Source organism: Talpa europaea (assembly GCF_964194135.1).
Source record: "Talpa europaea genome assembly, chromosome: 6".
In the NCBI taxonomy this organism is placed as follows: domain Eukaryota; kingdom Metazoa; phylum Chordata; class Mammalia; order Eulipotyphla; family Talpidae; genus Talpa; species Talpa europaea.
Genome location: NC_140072.1, coordinates 76,997,843 through 77,016,920, shown reverse-complemented (window position 1 = coordinate 77,016,920; position 19,078 = coordinate 76,997,843). Strand labels below are relative to the sequence as shown.

Sequence of the window (19,078 nt, the reverse complement as noted above, 5' to 3'; positions counted from 1 at the left end):
ACTAAGACAATATCTGTGAGAACTTTCACCAGAAGGGTATTTATTTTTATTTCATCCTAATTTGTTCTAGAATTGTGCTAGGTTGTGTGCTGTTGTATTTTTACAATATTTACAAGTCACTTTCTAGAGCTGTTTTTGTTTTCTTAGATAATTCTTAAGCTTTTTCCCCCTCTGTTTTTAATAAATTGCTGTGTTGACAGGTGCCATTCAAGTCTGTGGAAGAAACATTTCTTTGAATTCCTTCTCACCAGAGGCTTTTGTGCTCCCTGTTGATGTAGAAAAGGTAAAATCATATATATATATATTTTTTTTCCTTTTAAAACCACAGAAAGTATCAATTCCCTAGATAGTGCGGTTCTGACTCACATCTAGAAGCTTCACTTAATGAGGCAAATAGATTTCATTTCAGCATCTGATTGGGAAAGGCTGCCAGAAGCACAACTGAGAAGCACCTTGAGGCAACACCTGTGCTCCACTGAAGCTTTTCCCTGATTACTGAATAATGTCTGCCATAGGGGCACCAGCCTAAGGTTTTCTATCAGAAGAAATTCAATGATGGTTGTAGATAGTCTTCTGTCTCTGGAATGTATTTGCTCTAAATCATATAATGACTATGATAATTCCAATCAGCAAATATTTCCATTCCTAGGTATTAACTCACTAAATATAGTATCATGATTTTTCCATCTACTACACCCACAAAAATAAAATGTTGACTGTGCTTGTATTTTAACTATTTTTTTTCCTGCAGGAAAATGCACACTTTTATGTTGCAGATATGCTTATATCTGCCATGGAGAAAATGAAGTATAATCTCCGGAGTCAACAGCACACAGAGAACTGGAGTATGGACGAAGTCAGTGGACCACTTGCGAATCAGGCTGACGCTGAAGTGACCTTTTCTACCAACATAAAACAAGAATCTGGGTCTTCTGCTTCTTCAGACAGTGGCTATGAAGGCAAGTGGGAGAAAGCTTTACCAGAAAGCTTTATGCTGTTTTTCTCAACATACAGTTCTCCTGCTCTGTCATCCTCAAGTATATCTTTAAATTCTTTGTCTAAAACTTCTTGAGTAAGTTAGATTATTACCTTTCTGTTCTGCCATTTTGGATTTCAGATTGGTGATCATGTTCATTTAATTGCCAAATTGATGTGCTGCTTTTTCTTGGATATCATCATACTTTTCTTTTGGGCAGTGACTAGTATTTTTCCTCCTCAATTGCAAGGCAGCTGTGCTCATCACTATACCACCATAGTCCCTCTTCCCTGGGGCCTGTTGCACAGTGGTCCCCTAGTTCTTTCTGAACATTGCCTCCTTGTGCAAGTCATCCTCTTTCATTTGTTCAGCATGATGAGACTATGACATCCAGGGAACCAGTAATACCCCTCCTATCTAGGATCTTTGGTGCTATGGCCAAGGTCAAGGAGGTGGTGTGGGGTCACTCAGCTTACAGGTAAAGACAAAGCTTGGTGAGTCCCAGAGTAGAAGCAGCAGCCTTCTTCTGGGATCCAGGAGAGAAGGGCATCTAAACTGAGAAGCAGAATTAGGGTTTATCATTTTCCTGCAATTTACTGAATGTGGTCCTGGCTTATGTCCTATATTCTTTCTCTGTACTCATTTGCTGGAGATTATATCCACTGAACACCTGTCCATCACTCCCGCTCAGTTGATAACTCCTTAATATGTTTCCAGTCCAGCATCTCTGTTCTCAGTGTTTGCTCTATAAGGCCAGCACCTGTTGAACTTGCACACCTGGTTGGTCCCCCAGGATTGCTAACAACATGTCTAAACTAACCATCCATCTCTCCTGCACAACTCCTTTCCTTCAAAAAAAAAAATAAAATAAAACATGTCCTTCCTTTTGACTTCCTTTACCTGCCATCTTAGCCATGAACCTCTTAGTAATGAGGAAGAACTCAACTCCATGTGGCTTGTACAATGCCCAGAACAAAATAGGATTTCAATAAATAGTCAAGTGCACTCCCAGGCTTAAATTAAAAGACATTTTTTTAAAAAGGAGATAGGGCATTATATTTGAATCCAGTGGTAGAAATACGGAACAGACTAGTGTAGTGGCAACTCTGGCATCTGTCTTTTGTGGGGCATTGTGGTCTTCCATCTCTTCTTCATTCTTCTTGTGTGTGTGTGTATGTGTGTGTGTGTGTGTGTGTGTAGAAGAACTGGGGTGTAGGCCAGAGGTGTGTGTGTGTGTGTGTGTGTGTGTGAGAGAGAGAGAGAGAGAGAGAGAGAGAGAGAGAGAGAGAGAGAGAGAGAGAGAGAGAGAGAGAGGATTCACCAGAGACAGAGTGGGGAGCAGAACAGGCAGATCTACTGAAATACACTGCTGAGGGGAGCAGCAGGAGAGACAGGAGAGGTCTGCTGCGCCATGTATGTTAGCTCCCTGGCTGGCTGCCAGGGATCGAACTCTGGCTGTCGCGGTGTGTCGTCATGATGATAAGTGTTGAGCCTTAATCCCTAGGCCACCAGGGAGGCCCTTACTTCATTTCTCTTTTCATTCTTCTTTTTTCTGCAGCCTGGCTTCTCCCACCCACCCCCTCACATGTGGATCCAGCTCTATAGTCTCCTTGACTGCTCAGCCAAGTTCTCACAGTGCAGCCTAGTGTTGTAGGACCCCAAGTGCAGATCCCCAGGACAGAGCACTTGGGCAGAGCATCGTCCCTGGTCAGCTGGCCAGGGAAACTAGGGTTTGTGATATGGACCATCACCCCATTGGAGGCCAGCAGAGGGGAGGAAGGCATATGGGTGGAAAAGAGATCATTGTATTTTAGTACACTGCACTTTTTCTTTAATTCTTTTTTCTTGTGTCTGTACCTTTGCCCCACTTTTCATTTGTTAGTAAACAAATTTCACTCAGTAATAGTGACATCCCTTTCATCTAGTCCTCATTTCTGTCTTTTTCTTGGACTGAGACCACAGTTGCCTTTAGTCGAGTGATTCTGTTAGGACTGCTTGTAGGTTCCATACACGTCTCCCTAGATGTCTGTTAATTATAATTTTCTTTTTTCTCCATCAGTCTCTTTCTACTTGTTGATCCTACGTATCTTTCTTTTAGATCTCTAAAATAGTCTGCTGAGCTTGTGCCACATTTATCCTGGGATTTTTAGTCTTGTGTGATTCGGCTTCCCCTTGCCTTTCTAGCAGCCATCTCCTACCATTTCCCTATGTTGTACTATGGGCTTTGGTTGCACTTGCCGCTTACACTCACTGCTACACACTTCTCACAAGCTGCTGCCTAATCCCTTTGCTGTGGATAGGCTCCCCTGGAGTACTGGCTTCCACTGGAACAGCACCCCAATTCCTTCTTCCTTCCCATTTTTGAAAAGCAATCTCGTCTCACCACCACTGTCTCATGTTCCCTAAAATGTATCACAGGGCACAGCCTTCGTTCATGTGGAATGAACGCAATTTGTGCTCTAGAATGCTCCACAGTGGTCTCTGTGTACAGCTCACCTTGGCTTGTGCATGATGGAGCCCTGTCTCTGAACTTTTTAAAGCCCAGGACACTTATGATTAAATGTGTCAATGTCTTAGTTACCTCATGAGATTTTGAACTGTGTGATGGATGAGCAATTGTCTTATTTGTATTTCATTAAAGATAGTATCTTGCCTAAATTAGGCATTTTCTAAATATTTATTGAATGGTTGAGTGAAAGTTCATGTTTACTTGAAAATTTTACAAATATGAATGTTAATTAAATTTTTAAATTTGAATTTAAAAATATTTGAATTCAAATAAGAATATTTTTCTCTTGACATTGATGATGATAAAAGTTATTCCTTGAGGTTGGCCTGGGTTTTTCAAACTGTAGCTTGGTCATGAGAGCACTTAAAAAAAAAGAGACACTTGAAAGTGTCAGCAGGTACCCCACTTGGGTTCAGCAGAGCTTCCTGGAACTTTTTTTTTAAGTCACAGTGCTAATTGCGTGTTATTGTGAGAAACATAGAGCTGGGTGATATTGTCCCCATTTTTGCTGTGACAAAACTAAAGCTGAGAAGTTGCTTGTCTGTGGTCACCCCACTAAGATTGGACAGTGTGGTTTTAAACCCAGGCCAGCACACTAGGAAGCCTGTTCATATAACCCCCATAACCTATGGATTGGAGTATTGCCCTAAACAACTATATTCATAGCTCTGTTTCTTTCCTATTCAAGTGAACACAGTTTCTTAGTAATGTGACTATATTAACAATGTGATTGTACTAGATAAACGATGTTTTACATCCATTTTTCCATGTTGCTACTGTTTTCACATTTTTCAGTGATGATGTTCCTTGAATTGATAATGCATTTGCAAATTCCATTCCCTATGATTTAACATTTAAGTATTTTTCAATATCTTAATGTTTAAATTTTTTTTTTTTATTTTGAGGTTGAGGTTGGCACAAGAAATGTTTTAAATGGACTGTAAATATCTCAATAGCTCCTTTGTGATCAAAGCCTTCCTCTTTCACTTTTTCTTTATAATGGCATTCTGGGAGAGTTCCCCAGGCTGGTATTAGGAAAAGAAGAGCATACATCTATTTTCATTAGTTTCCTAGGATAGCTGTAGCAAAATAACGTAAGCTGAAAGACTTAAACCAGCAGAAATTTTTCCCTTCCTGGTGTGGGGTCAGAATGAGGTGGTCGGGAAGGTTGGTTTCTTTTGAGGCTGGTGAGGGAGAATCCATTCCATGTCTCCCTCCTGGCTTCTGTGGCGTTCCTTCCTGGTCTACACACTGTGCTAGTCTCCACTTGGTGCTGGTCTCCACCTCCACCACTGCATGGAGCTTTCTCTGGGTATCTGCACCTGTGTGTCTAAATTTACCCCCTTTTAAACACCAGTCATATTGAATTTAGGGCTAATGCAGCATGGTCTTGACCAGAGTGCTTGTCAATTGTTTAGACATTTTAATCATCACCTCACCTAATGAACCTACAATTTGAACTTAAAAGTGAGTAAGTTGATTACATCTACAGAGACTTAGTTTCAGATAAGTTCGTGGTGACAGGTTCTGGGCAGACATGAACTTTAGGGAACACTATTCACCCCAGTACAGTGTTTTTTGTTACCTGTATTCTTGGCCTTACTGGGAGGCTAAGATTGTTTGGCTGTTTATTTTTCATTTTATTTTTGAACTTTGTATTTTGTGTGTGTGTTTGTGTACAATTCGGGTATTTTTAATATTATAGAATTCTGCAGCCATCACCACAATCCAAAGAAAGAGTTTTTTTTTTTTTAATATTCCCCATACAATTGCAAGCCCCTGATTTTGACCCCTAATCCTCCTTTCCCCGCCTGCCCCCCCAGAGTGTGTCTCTGGTTCATAGTTGTTTGTTGATTTTGATTTTTTTCTTTCTTATAGTTATTCTTTTTCCTGGTCCCTTATTTAGGTTTTCTAGATTCCTATTATGAGTGAGACCATCCGGTATTTTTCTTTTTCTTTCTGGCTTATTTCACTGAGCATGATACCTTCCAGCTCCATCCATGTTGCTGCAAATTGCATGTGTTTATCTTTTTTGAATGCTGAGTAATATTCCAAATAAAGAGCTTTTCATGCCCATTTGCAGTCAATTCTACTCTTAGCTCCAGCCCAGGGGAACCACTTTTTTCTTTCTCTTATATTTGATAGATTTTTTAATGGAGATCTTCAAGCACATATAAAAGTAGAATTTCTTATGAAACTCCATGTACTCATCAGTGTTTCAATCTTTCTTTTTCTTATTTCTTTTTTTTTATGTTCTTATTTTTTAATTGAAGTAACATTGGTTTATGACATGACAGAGATTTCAGATACATATCTGTAAATATTACACTGGTCACGAAAAGTTTATTTTCCATCCATCATCATGTAATTGGCCAGTTTTATACAGTTTACCTACCCTTCCCCCATCCTTTGTAGTAATCACTATTTTGTTCTTGTAGTTTAAGATTTTGTTTTCTTTCTTCAGTTATTTTGTTTCTTTATCATATATAAGTGAAGCCATGTGGTATTTATTTCATTTTTCTCTGTTGAACTTATTTCATCTTAGCATAATACCCTGTAGGTCCATTCACATTGTTGCAAATTGTCACACACACACACACACACACACACACACACACCCCTACCTACTTAGTTTTCATGTGCCTATTGGCCATCTGTTTGTTTACTCTGGGGAAGTGTCTATTCTCTGCCATTTCTTTTCTTTTTTTTTTTCTTTAATTAATAAATTTTATTTTTATATTCCCCATAGGTTGTGCTGTATTACACGTCAGTCCTGTGGTTGAAACACCTGCTTACTATGATGTAATGAAAGAGACCTGCAAGTATGACTTGGATGAATTTGTTATTGCAGGTGAGATTTCAGAACTCATTGGATATGAATAGGATCACCCCCACCCCCCAACATGTATTGGCAATCATTACACTCAATACCATAAATATTATAGTGGCATTCAAGGAAACTTCTCCCAAGACCAGATCATGTCCCTGATATAAAAAAAAAAATAAGATGTGCTTCTTATTGGTAGTTAATCTCTCATCTTAGTTGTAGAATTGAATGTAAAAAGCAGGTATTAATATCTATTTGGCCTCTCAATTATTTTTTTGGTAACTTTACAGGTGAGTTTATTTTGAAATCCCATCTTTAGTGATTAGCTGTAACCTCAGTAGAACTCCAAAGAACCTTAAGTTTGGAGCTGCTGAATAATTGTTTCTTTCCGAGAGGCAGAGAGCTCATGTGTTCTTATAAAATTGATTATGATTAAGGGAAACAGACTGGAAGACCTCACTACTCTTTCTTTCATTTTTACACAGAACTTGGAGAGTTTAGCAACACAACAGAAAACTATGGATGTTCACACAGCCCCTCTAAGAGGTATCTGCTTCCACTTTCATCTGCACCTAAACCAGGCTACCCATCACCTCTGAGGTGTTGTGAACCTCAAGCCTCTGATGTCTTGGGCCAAGTTCAGCCAATTCAATGACAGGGATTACCACTTAGAAATGAAATGATCACCACCGAACTTCCTGAGGTGTTTTAATAGTATTAAAAATTTGTATATATTCTCATTTAATGCTCATGGATAGGCTGAGCATTTTTTGTTTTTAATCTAATTTTGTAGATGTAAAAACTGAAACTTGTGTAAGATATGCCTCAGGATGCAATACTGTCAAATAAGACTTGAAGTTAAGTTTTCTGACTCAAAACCCAGTGCTTTTTTTTAACCACCATACCTTCAAACTTTGATAAATAAAAGCTACTCTTGTGATCAAGGAAGAACTGTTGAGTGTGAAAACTGAGTGCTTGATGCATTGTCTCCTATAAGATCCCTCCTCTGAGTTTCTGGAGAGGGAAGGGTAATTGGAAACCTGAAGAAGACCCTTATCATATAGGGGTATGAATATAAATATAAAACATGAATACAGTTTTCCATTTCTTGTATCTCTTACATTTCAGTGTCATTTGTGAGCCAAACTTCAATTCTGCGGAGCTAATAGCCAAAGAGCTGTACAGAGTGTTCCGCAAGTGCTGGATATCATCACAAGTTAATTATCGGTTGGCAGGTTCTCTCAATGCAGCTGGCTCAGTAGTAAGTACCAAATACATTGCTTTGAATTGAAAGTTCCTACGTTCTCATTTTGCCTTTCACTTCAGACATTCATGTGTTTCCTTATATGGCTGCTGGGTGTTGAGGGACACTTAAAAGGAAGGAAAAAACTGATATTTATTGAGCTCCTCGTATGCACCCAGAATTGGGTTCAACAATCCATGCTTTCACCCTCTTAAGCTTCCTGTTAGGTAGGTGTCAGTGTTATTTTTATTTTAAAGTGTTAGTTTCAGATCCCCAGTGGGACTGATCTGTAGCAGAGCAGGAGTCATGTCCAGGCTGCCGAATTTGAAAGTCCAGGCTGGTCCCCTTGTATGATGCTCTGCCCCCTCTCAGCCCACTGCCTGAGAGAGAACGTATGGCCAGGGCTAAAATAGGGGCAGGGCAAAGCACACTGGCAGTGCAGGGGAGGGGATGTTTAATTTTATTAGGGTGACTTAAGGGAGGTATTAGCAGGCCAGGCAGAAACCTGTGGAGGGACATTTCTGAAAAGTGAACAAGAGCCAAGGTGCCCTGGAGGGGCCTGGTGTGTTGCCTAAGCCGAGTGGTTTGCTGCAGCTAGATAATGCGTTTCTGTGCCTCTGTGCATGTAAGGGGGGCATGTTGGTCTTTATGGGGTGAAGGTAGCCCAACTGTGGAGGATTCTGAATGCTAATTTGAGGGGTTTGTATTTTTTAATGCTAATAGGACAGTTTAGTGGTTTGAAGGGGAGTCACAGAATATTTCTAGACTGGTCTCAGTAGAGCTGTTTCTGCCCTGTATGAAAGTAGCCCCACTCACAAGCCAACTTACAGAGATTTGATCTATAGAAACGAATGACCTAAACCAAAAATACTGTGAAAAATGACCTCAGCTTGGTGTCTTTTAACTGATCTGCATGGGGCTTTAGCTCTATGAAGAGTTCTTGCCATGTTCTTTATAGTTCCGTGGAAAGCAGCTTTAATTTTTCATGGTAATTTTTAATGTTGGAAACACATTTGAATGTCCTTTTTAATTTCAATTCCTAAAATTTGCTAGTTTAACTTGTTTCTATATCCCCTTCTGTGTTACGCAGGTTGTAAGTGAAGAGAATAAGCAAAAAGACCTTGAATCTAGTGTGAATGTGGTGCAGGAAATTAAATTTAAGTCGAGGATCAGAGGAACTGAAGACTGGGCACCTCCTAGGTTTCAAATCATATTTAACATTCACCCACCACTCAAGTAAGTCTGGGAACCCACTGGGAAACCAATCCAATATTAATAAGCTGTGATGGATCCCATCTAACTCTTTGTGGAAGCAAGTACTAGAAAAAAAGAATATGTTAAGGGACAGGATATTTTGTTTTAGGAAAAAGGAAATTTGGGTCAGCTTTCTTAGCACCCTGTTTATCATAGGCTTTTGGGGGCCCTGTACATTTTGATAAGTTGAAAATTTGACTATGTAGCACTAGTTACGAACATTACATAGCAATTGAAAATTAAACTGTCTTTAATGGGATGTTTAAAATGACTATTATTAAGCCTTAAAGATCATGTGCAATCATTGTAAAAGATGAGACCACTCTATTTTCCAGTACAGTGTGAACCAAGAATCAATTAATAATTTTAAAAAAAGGAAAATTTCATCTTGAGGAGACCCATATTTAAGAAATGTAACAAATAAAACTATCTTTATTTTCTAAAAAATAATAAAATCTTAAAAGACAAAACTAAGTTTCTCTTAGTATCTTGCCTTGGTGAACTTTCTCTCATGCATTCTGTGTCTAGTTCTTTCTCAAGAGAGAAAACTGCACATGCAGTGGGAAGTTCTTCAAGACCCCTTGGTAGAATAGTTATTTGTTTTTTTTTTAAAGATTTATTTATTTATGCATACAAAAACTGGGGTACAGGGCAGAGGTGTGGGGGGGGTGAGAGGATTCACCAGAGACAGAGTGGGGAGCAGAACAAGCAGATTGAAATACACTGCTAAGGGGTGCAGCAGGCAAGTCAGGAGAGGGCTACTGTGCTGTGTGGGTTGTTCCCTGGCCAGGAATCGAACTTGTGTTGCAGTAGCTGTGGAGAGCTTCCTAGGTTGCGTCTTAACCCCTGTGCTACCAGGGAGGCTAGAATAGTTATTTGTAATACTGACTTTGCTGTTAAAAGAGTTAAGAGATTTCAGTCAGAAATCATTATTGAAATATTCTATTTCTTTCCCAAATGAAAAATGACAAAATTAAAGCCCCAAGTGAAGAAAGTGTCATGATGTCAATTTCTTTTCCAGTCAGTGAAAAATATTCATTGGCCTTTTCTGAAATTTAACTTATTGTTTTCTGTCCTCAGGAGGGACCTTGTGATAGCCGCCCAGAATTTTTTCTGTGCTGGCTGTGGAACTCCAGTAGAACCTAGTAAGTATGGCTGATGAATTACCTATTTATTATGTGATGACGGGGCAAAGAACAACAGAGTTTGGCAATACATTGTTTTTGTGAGTGATGTCTTTGATAAAAAATTGTTGTAAGAGCTTCATGATGTTGCCCCCTCTTGTAGTTAGAGATCGTTGTGACCTATATGGTCATGTAATGGCCTGTTAACTTTTGGACTCTGTCTCTTATTTCTACCCCTATTGGTCACTCAGCTGCAGCTACATGTTCTCTCTACTGGTTGTTTTGGAGTGTCTGGCTCACTTCTACGGGTTTGCATATGTGGTTTACTCTGCCTAAAATGTCCCTCCCCCAGACATCTCTACGAATGGTTTCTTTACTTTATATCTTCACTCAAAATTGATGAGGTTTTCCCTGGATGCCTAATGGAAATATCCATCTCATCACACACAAACAGATACATGTTAACTTTATATCACTCTTCCTTCCTTTTTTTTATTCTAGTACTTTTTTTTCCTAAAATACTGTTAAATTTTACTTATCACTAGCTCCCGAATTCCCAGAGGACAGACATGTTGTCTGATTTATTCATTGCTTTATCCATTGCTCCTATCAGAGTGCCTGGTACTTGCTGAATGAATCATAGACTTATTAATAAGCTGTCCAAAATCTTTTGATGTTTGAAAAGGAAGCCTGAGGGCATTATTTCTAGGCCAGTGGAGGACTAGAAAAATCTGGCTTAATGTAGTCCCAGTTGCAACTTGCCCACCTGAGAGTGGTGATCACTTGTTCAGCTATGAGGATACCCATAGGTCTGACCTATGGAAGGTGGGAAAGAGGAGTTTTGCTGGAAAGTATTTCCTTGTTCTATTATTAGGCAGGTTTGAAAGGAAACAAAGACTTAGAGGAGTAACACCTTCAGAAATAAAGTAGCAAGCAGAAATCTATCTGGGTTTCCTTCTATCACATTGAATGAAAATTGCTGTCTTGGATTATAGTTATAACTGATTTTCTTTTAAGTGACTCATCTTCCTAGCTAATGTAGCAGGCACTCTGTTTAGTTAACCACTATATCCTGGTGCCTCTGTAAACAGTGCATGAGTCAGAAACTTTGGACATGTGACTATGATTCTACCAACATTCTAAGTACTTCCCAGGTTTATTCAAAAATGAAAATGTGACTGTGTATGATTGATACAAACTTGGTCCTTCACTCATGGTTTATTAAGGAAGACATAGTCATCAGCCTAGGAAATAGAAAGGATGATGCATGCAACTACAGAGAACGTCAAGAGTATTATGAAATTTTGAGTAAAGGAAATTTGTCTGGGTGTGGAGGCTGGTAGTGAGAGGTTTCAAAAGGAAGTGACAGTCCCAGAAGATTGTGTTGGCGGAATCATCATGTGCAAAGTTTCCGTGGCTGGCTATTGCAAAGAAATCCTGTGTGGCTAGAGAATAAGAGGGAGAATATGTCCTGCAGAGATAGGCAGAGCACTAGGACTATTGGAAAATCATGGTCAACCATGTAAACAATTTTTACGTTTCCTGTGGACCTCCTATACGGCTGAGGATAATTTTAAAACCTTTTTTTTAATGTTGAGAAAACTTCAGACTTAAGGAAGAGTTGCCAAAATAGTACAGAGACATCCTATATACCATTTATCCAATGTCATTTATAGCTAATTTTCTCATCTAGATTCCAACCAAGTACATTCATTATTATTTCTCTTTTATCAACTTTATTCTAGAACTGTACTATGGTAATCACAAGTCCATGTGGCTATTTAAAATTAAATTCAATTAAATTCAAAGTCCAGTTCCTCAGACACACTAGCTGCATTTCAAGTGCTCAGTAGCTGCATGTGGCTGGTAGATTAGACAGAGAAAGCATTGAATCCTCACAGAAAGTTCTCTCAGATACCACTGTTATAGAAATTTTTTCTCCTTTTTTTTTTTCTCCTATGACTTTGCCTTTGCCTAAAATGAGAACAGTTGTGGTTTGGCTTGGGGTTCTGAAACCCAGGGCTATTGACTTTGTTGTGTGTGAAGGGGTGTCCTTTGCATTGTAGGATGTTTAGCAGCATCACAGAACACCACTAGCTGCTCCCCAACTGCAATAATCAAAAACGTATCTAGACATTTCCAAGTATTCTCTGGGGAAGGGGGAGTGTCTTTCCTCCATACTTTTGAGGACGCTGGTTTAGGATACTTTGTTTTCTTGCAATTAAGAATTGAAGAAACAAAAATAGATGGACAGAATTTATTCTGTAATTACAGTATAATGCTTAGTATATATATTCAATGAAATTTGATGAATGAGTGACTAGCTATTGAAATATTAGGATTTCACATATTAGGAAAAGAAGAATTATATCAGGAAAATTTATTGGCTCCTCTGTCCTCCTTTCTCTTCCAATCTTGTTAAATTTTACCAGAAATGTAGAGTCTGGTGGCCAGGGTACACCTCCTGGGTATGTGCCATATAGAAAAAATACATGCATTAATTAGATAAACTTCATTCAGGCATGAGTTATAACACTGTTGATTCTGAATTGAATGTATGAATCAACAAGCTATCTGAAATAAGCCATCTTTAAACAGAAACCAGTTATATTTTAATCTGTTGATAAAAATGTTCCCTTGGCTCACCAGACCCTCACACTGTATTTCCCCCAGAAGCATTGCTCCAGTATTCACTAATTCACCATTCATGGTAACTTTATGCAATAATGACCACAAATAATAATACTCAATAGTATTGGTTTGTTTGCATTTAAAAATCAGCTCTGAGTGTGACTTGGTTCTGAGAGATAACTTGGGCAAATGTGAAGGCATTAGTTCCTCTCCTATTCCTTCCAACCATCAAGGCAGAGGAGGATGATGGCTAAAAGTTGGAACTTCAGCAGCCTGACTTGAGTTGGAATCCTGCTTGTCTGCTTACTGTTTGTCTCTGGCATATGGCTTCACAACACTGTCTGTGCTTACACTGTTGAAATAGGGGAAGTAATAGTCCCTACCTCACAGAGGTGCCAGAACAAATGCTTTTGTGTATATATATATATCAGACATTTAACCAGTGAGGAACACCGAGTAAGTGCTCAATAAAGTTTTGCTCCTGTAGGCACTCCAGGTTATTTTCAGTCATTATAAGGCAACTGACTATACTTAGAATCCACAGTATGCTAGGTACTGTGATAGCTTCTTTCACATCCATTGTCCCATTTAATTCTCCTAGTATATGTCAACTAATATTTGCATGATATTTCAATTAAAAAGAAACCCAAGCTTAACCCTTAAGCTTGCTCCTTTAAGACCCTAAAACTGCCTACCTGGGTGTTTGTTGCATTAGTCTCCATACCATTTGTTTGTCAGTTACTTATGAAAGCAACAGTTTTGCAGCTTCTACATCTGTGACAGCCTGGGATAACTAAAGAGTTGTTTCACTCTTTTTTTTTTTTTAAAGCTTTTTTTTTAAAGATATATTTATTTATACATACAAGAATTGGGGTACAGGCCAGAGGTGTGGGGATGAGAGGATTCACCAGAGACAGAGTGGGGAAAAAAACAGGCAGATTGAATGAACTACACTGCTGAGAGGAGCAGTGGGCGAGCCAGGAGAGGTCTGCTGCGCCATGTGGCTAGCTCACTGGCTGGAGGTCGAACTTGTGCTGTAGTGGCTGCGGCTAGCTACATAGGTTGCAGCTTAACCCCTTGTGCCACCAGGGAGGCCCTGTTTCACTCTTTTAATGTGTATTTTTTTTTCAATGTGTATGTTTTTCATTGTTACTGAAGATGAATGTTTTTCACAGCCCTGCCCATACTATGCATTTCATCTTTCTGTGTATTACCTTTTACCATATTTTGTGCATTTTGTATCTTTTCCCTCACAGATTTATCCAAGAACTCTTGGGTGTAACTTCCTGACCTTGTGTAGGGCTTTACAATTCACAGACCTCTTTTAAGATGTGTATCCAGTTTTGAGGTGCTGTTTGTGGGCTCAGGGCAGTTAGCCTGAAAAGATCCCCACTTGCCTTCAGTCCTGCCAGGGAGTGGCAGTGTCTGGGCTACCACAAGATTTCCAGACCTAATTCTCATGTTCTTTTGACTACGTCACGGTTTACAATGCTTGTCATCCACATTCTGATATTGGGGAGGGTATTATTTTCCCAATGTCTATTCCACAAAAGCCAAGTTCATGAATGGCCTTGATTTAAGTTCTCCAGTCCCCGCCCCCACTTTACCAACTCCTGTGAAGCAGAGTGTGACTTCAGCAGCAGGAATCAGCTGCCTTCCAACCCTTGGGTGGGTGTTGAGGGGAGAAGAGGGGTTGGACTCAGTGTTTGCTGAGCGGCGCTCTCGCTCCCCTGTGCTCTGCAGAGTTTGTGAAGCGGCTCAGGTATTGTGAGTACCTGGGTAAGTATTTCTGTGACTGCTGCCACACCTCCATGGAGTCCTGCATCCCGGCCCGCATGCTGATGGCGTGGGACTTCAAGAAATACTATGTCAGCAACTTCTCCAAATGGCTGCTGGATAGCATTTGGCACCAGCCTGTTTTCAACTTGTTGAACATCAACCGCAGCCTGTATGCTAAGGCCAAGGAGCTGGACAGACTGAGGGTGAGTCGCTTGCTGCCCCTGCCCTGCATGCCCATTTCAGGGGGTCTCAGACGGTGCCCAGCAAGTTGGCCTTCAAGCCTGTGAAGCTGAAGCTTCAGGGCCTCCTGCCTGCATGGGGTCTTTCCAAGACCCCATACCAAATTCCATGTAGTTTTGCATTTACACCTAGCTTTATGTATTTGTTATTTTTATATATTTGAAGATTTATTTTTATTTATATATGCATATAAGAACTGTGATGTAGGCTAGAGGTGTGGGAAGTGAGAGGATTCACCAGAGAGGGGAGCAGAACAAGCAAATCTATTGAAATGCACTGCTGATGGGAGCAGCAGGTGAGATTGAGATAGGAGAGGTCTGCTGCACCATGTGGGTTAGCTTCCTGGCTGGGGATCGAATGCATGCCACAGTGGCTGGTGATAGCTTGGTTGCACTGAGACTTTAACCCCTGCTCAACCAGGGAGGCCCTTTATTATTTTTAAATTAAATTGTTTTAAATATTACTTTTCAATAAAAGCTCTTCAGTTTATTGTGCACCACACAATGATTTACTAAGCATATATATAGTGAAATGGTAACTAATTGCGCTAACTAGCATATTATCTTATATGAGGACATAATTATTTGTGTGTGTGTGTGTGTAATGAGATTGTTTGAAATCTACTCTTTGTAAATTTTAAGTATTTAATACAGCTAGTCTCAGAGAATCATAGCATGTCAGGTTAGAAATAATATTTAATTTTGATTTATATATCTCCAATGTTATATAACACATGTAATCGTTTCCATCTTTTTTTTTCTTACATTAGGATACCCAGGAGCAGCTTTTCCATATCAAGAAGCTGTTGAAGACCTGCAGGTTTGCTGAAAGGTACCACTGCTGCTGGGCTTGGTCTTCCTGTCGAATACCAGACTCTCTCAGCACAGCAGTTAGCTCATGTTGCCCTTTGGGAGTGCAGACCCTCTATTTAAAGTTACCAAACCTTCACTAGCAGCTAAATTAACTCCAGAGGAATGCATCAGTAGAAGGATGAAACAATAGCTAGTGACCTTTTAAATTGTTATTATTTTAAATTGTGATAAAATGCACAAAACATAAAATTTTGTATATAAACAAAAAAAAGACAGCTTTTTAAATAGAGTAGATCATTCAAAGGGTTGATTATTTGTTATGATTGGATAAGATGATAGGTTTTTAAAAGTTACTTTATTTAAATGCTATTTTAAAGCATTTTTCAGGTTATGATCCTTACTTAATGATGATATGTGTTTTTGAATTAAATTTCTTACATGCTTTTTGTAATCATTTAGACCTATCTCTACTTCATGGCATTGGTGTGACAGGTTAATTACTTTTCAGTCCCATTTTTCTCATTTGTAACATGGAACAGGACTCATGTTAAATCAGGGAGAAAGTCAGCAAAAATAGGTTCTTGCCAACCAGTGACATGTGCATGGCGCTTGAGGCACACAGATGCTGCACTTAATTAACAAGGCATGAGGTGGGGAAGAGAGTAGCAAGATTTCATGGAGGAAAAAGCCAAATTTAAAGAAAAAGTCAGCAAAGAAAAGGTCAGGGAGCCTCCAGCAGAGGAAGCAGTGTAAGTGTGCCTCTCATAGGCTGGATGGAGAATTATGCAGTTTGGCATCCCTAGAGTCCAGTCCAGTGGGGGCAGTGGCTGGCTGGGGCATGCACTGCACAGTGATGCTCCTCATTGAATGAGGGCATTCAGGAGGGGCACAGGTGAGTTTGGGGAAGGTTACATCTGTTTTGACTGGCCTCAGGACATCCAGGTACCTGTGACCAAGTGACATTTGAATCTTAAACTCAGAACTGGGCTCCTGGATTGGGGAGGGGCGGTGGTGGTCATATGCCTGTTCGTGAGCTGTCTTTTCCTGCTGGCTGGGACAACTGTCAGATGCATGAGCAGCTGCAAGAGACACATTTTCCTGCTCATTCAGCTTTTGAGATTAGCTTTTAAGAAATTCTAACTTTCTGACTTTTAAGCAAACTTGCAAAATATAAAGTGGTGAATAAGGTTAATTTGTTCTTGAACCTGTTTTGAAAAATTGAGTTAAAAAATTAACCATGAGTGCCAGGAGAAAACAACTGCCTGCTCCCTCCTACCCCCCTTCTTTTTCCACAGCCTCTGTGTGGGTGGTTTGAATTCCTCTTCTCTTACTCTCTGGCAGTGCATTAAAGGAGTTTGAACAGGTGCCCAGACACTTAACGGATGAGCTCCACCTGTTTTCCCTGGAGGACCTGGTCAGAGTCAAGAAGGGGCTGCTGGCACCTTCGCTCAAGGACATTCTGAAAGCATCCCTTGTCCACGTGGCCAGCTGCGAGGTGAGGCTCCTGGGCTGTTCCTTAGGCAGCAGAGCCATGTTTGGGTTGTGCGTGTACCTCATTTTTTCCCTCACCATACCTGAGGAAGATGGTGGCCACACTATCTCCAAGTGGGAATAAAGAAGTTCAGGACTGTTGGGTAATAGGCATGGTCATCCTTGGTGATCGGGCTGGGAAGCAGGCCTGGGATGGGCACCTTCTCAGTCCGGCAGTCCAGCTACGCTGGGCGTCTTGTTGGCCTCCCACCTGCCCCGAGCCACGTGGACTCAGTATCCAGTGGGACAGAAGCGCCATGCCTGTGTGGGTAAAGACTGTAGCACAGCTCCCTGATGTAGAGTTAGATCTGTTAAGAACACACATTTAAAATCCTTCTCTGGTGCCTCAAACCACTTCAAAGTGGAATTTTTCCATATAAAACAAATGCACATTTATTGTTCTTACCCATTCTTTTCAGCAGGACATAACATCCTGTTTCTTCTAGAGGTTGGCACAACAGACATTGAGACATTGATATTTATAGAGAGCTTTCAAAGTGGGGGTAACTCAGCTCTCCATGAGAAGCAGCAGCACCAGTGAGGAGTGCAGCTTTTCTTTTCTTCTCTTTCAGCTGTGTCAAGGAAAGGGCTTCATCTGTGAATTTTGCCGGAGCACAGCTGTCATCTTTCCATTTCAGACCTCAACGTGTAAAAGATGTTCAGGTATTTTAATAATGTAATAAATGAAGCTTAATAATAGCACAATAATGTAAGCATAAAGTTAAGTTAGCTTGAGTTTAATAATACAAACAAAATTAACATAGGCTTAACAGCAGTCTAATAACTAAGGCACAATGTTCTCTCTTTACAGTATAGTAATGCTGGTGTGTGCTTTATGTTAGATTGGAGCAAATCAAGTTTTGCTTATACAGGGAAGCGTATTTACATGGGATAGGGGTGAAAGGTAACATCTCCTGGTATAAGGTTTAGGGAGAAGAGAGGTGGTGGCTGTTCACCTTTGCCCAAGGTCTTCTGTACTAGGGAAGTTATAGCTGCCCCTGTTTTGTGATTGGCTACCGTCAAGGCCTATGCTGAAGTGTTGTCTTTGTCTCCTTTTATACTGTCATGGCAGAGTTGAGTAGGTGGTATGTAGGCCAGGTGGACTACAAGGCCTGAAATATGTACTATCTGATTTTACAGAACACATTTGCAGACCCGTGTTTTACTGTTTAATTACCTAACAAAATCCCAGGCTCTCAAGCTGTCTCATGGGTGAGATCTGGGTCTGAATTCTGCTTTCACCCTGATCTCTCTAACTTATTAGGCAGCATCACAGGATGGGTTCCCCAGCAGAGAAATGCAGGCAGGGTTTGCATGCACAGAGTTTACTGGAGTGTGTTATGAGGTCCAATGCCCTTGGGGGTGTGAAGGCAGCAGGATTAAACAGAGGGAGAAATTGAACTGTGGTGTGGTTGCAATGGAGGCTCAGCATATTTTAAGGGGAACTCTGGAGCTGGGATGGCCTTCAGCATTGTCCCAGTCACTGGATATGGACCAATGCCAGCAAGGGGTCATGACTTTGAGAGAGGCAGCTCTCTCTAGCTAGGGCCATTTCCACAGAAAGGATGTTGCTTCTTGAACCATCAGCCTCCAACACTCTAAGTAGCTGGGGGAATGGTTCTTGGGTGGATCTGGCGGGCACCGTAGCACCCACAATGTCAGACTCTCTCAGCTTCATGTTCATGACTTATTGGGAACTTTATAATCCCTCTGAGTTTCAACCTGACTGACTTCTTTTTGGAAGGCCTTGGTTTCTGGATATAGACTCCCTTTGTATGTATGTGAGGAAACAAGATAGCTTGTTTGCTGATAGCTGTCCTCCTTGCTTGCAGCCTGCAGAGCTTGCTTTCACAAGCAGTGTTTCCAGTCCTCCGAGTGCCCCCGGTGTTCAAGGATCAAAGCAAGAAGAAAACTTTTGGAAAGCTTGCCCTCTGCAGCAACATGATGTTCTTGAAGAATGTGAAAAAGATTGTTCAACCCGCCTTGTGATAACTCCAATTTCTGTCTATTATTGATAAGATGGTTTTAGATATCAAATATTTTCTATTAAGAAAAAAGATTCCAATAGTTTCTTTATTGTATATATTTAATGTTTTAGAAAGAATTCAGACTGTTATTTGGGTAGTACAGGGTTGTCACTGGTGGTTCATTTT

At 40.3% G+C, this 19,078-nt stretch overlaps 1 protein-coding gene across 2 annotated transcripts; it reads left to right on the top strand.

The window, feature by feature from the left end:
* Window positions 1-193: 193 nt before the first annotated feature.
* RUBCNL (rubicon like autophagy enhancer) lies at window positions 194-18,870 on the top strand (the record flags this gene model as incomplete). 2 transcript variants are annotated; one of them, XM_084235686.1, is made up of 12 exons in its annotated part: window positions 194-283; window positions 752-959; window positions 6,235-6,336; window positions 6,798-6,858; window positions 7,441-7,573; window positions 8,646-8,791; window positions 9,890-9,954; window positions 14,308-14,546; window positions 15,353-15,414; window positions 16,737-16,890; window positions 17,498-17,588; window positions 18,758-18,870. In XM_084235686.1, the coding sequence occupies exons 2-12, from the start codon at window positions 779-781 to the stop codon at window positions 18,868-18,870; spliced, it is 1,347 nt and encodes a 448-aa protein (XP_084091812.1). In that variant the 5' UTR covers window positions 194-283; window positions 752-778. The 2 variants fall into 2 exon arrangements, with proteins under 2 accessions (XP_084091812.1, XP_084091813.1); XM_084235687.1 differs by having other exon boundaries at window positions 224-283; window positions 752-968.
* Between the last annotated feature and the right edge of the window lie 208 nt (window positions 18,871-19,078).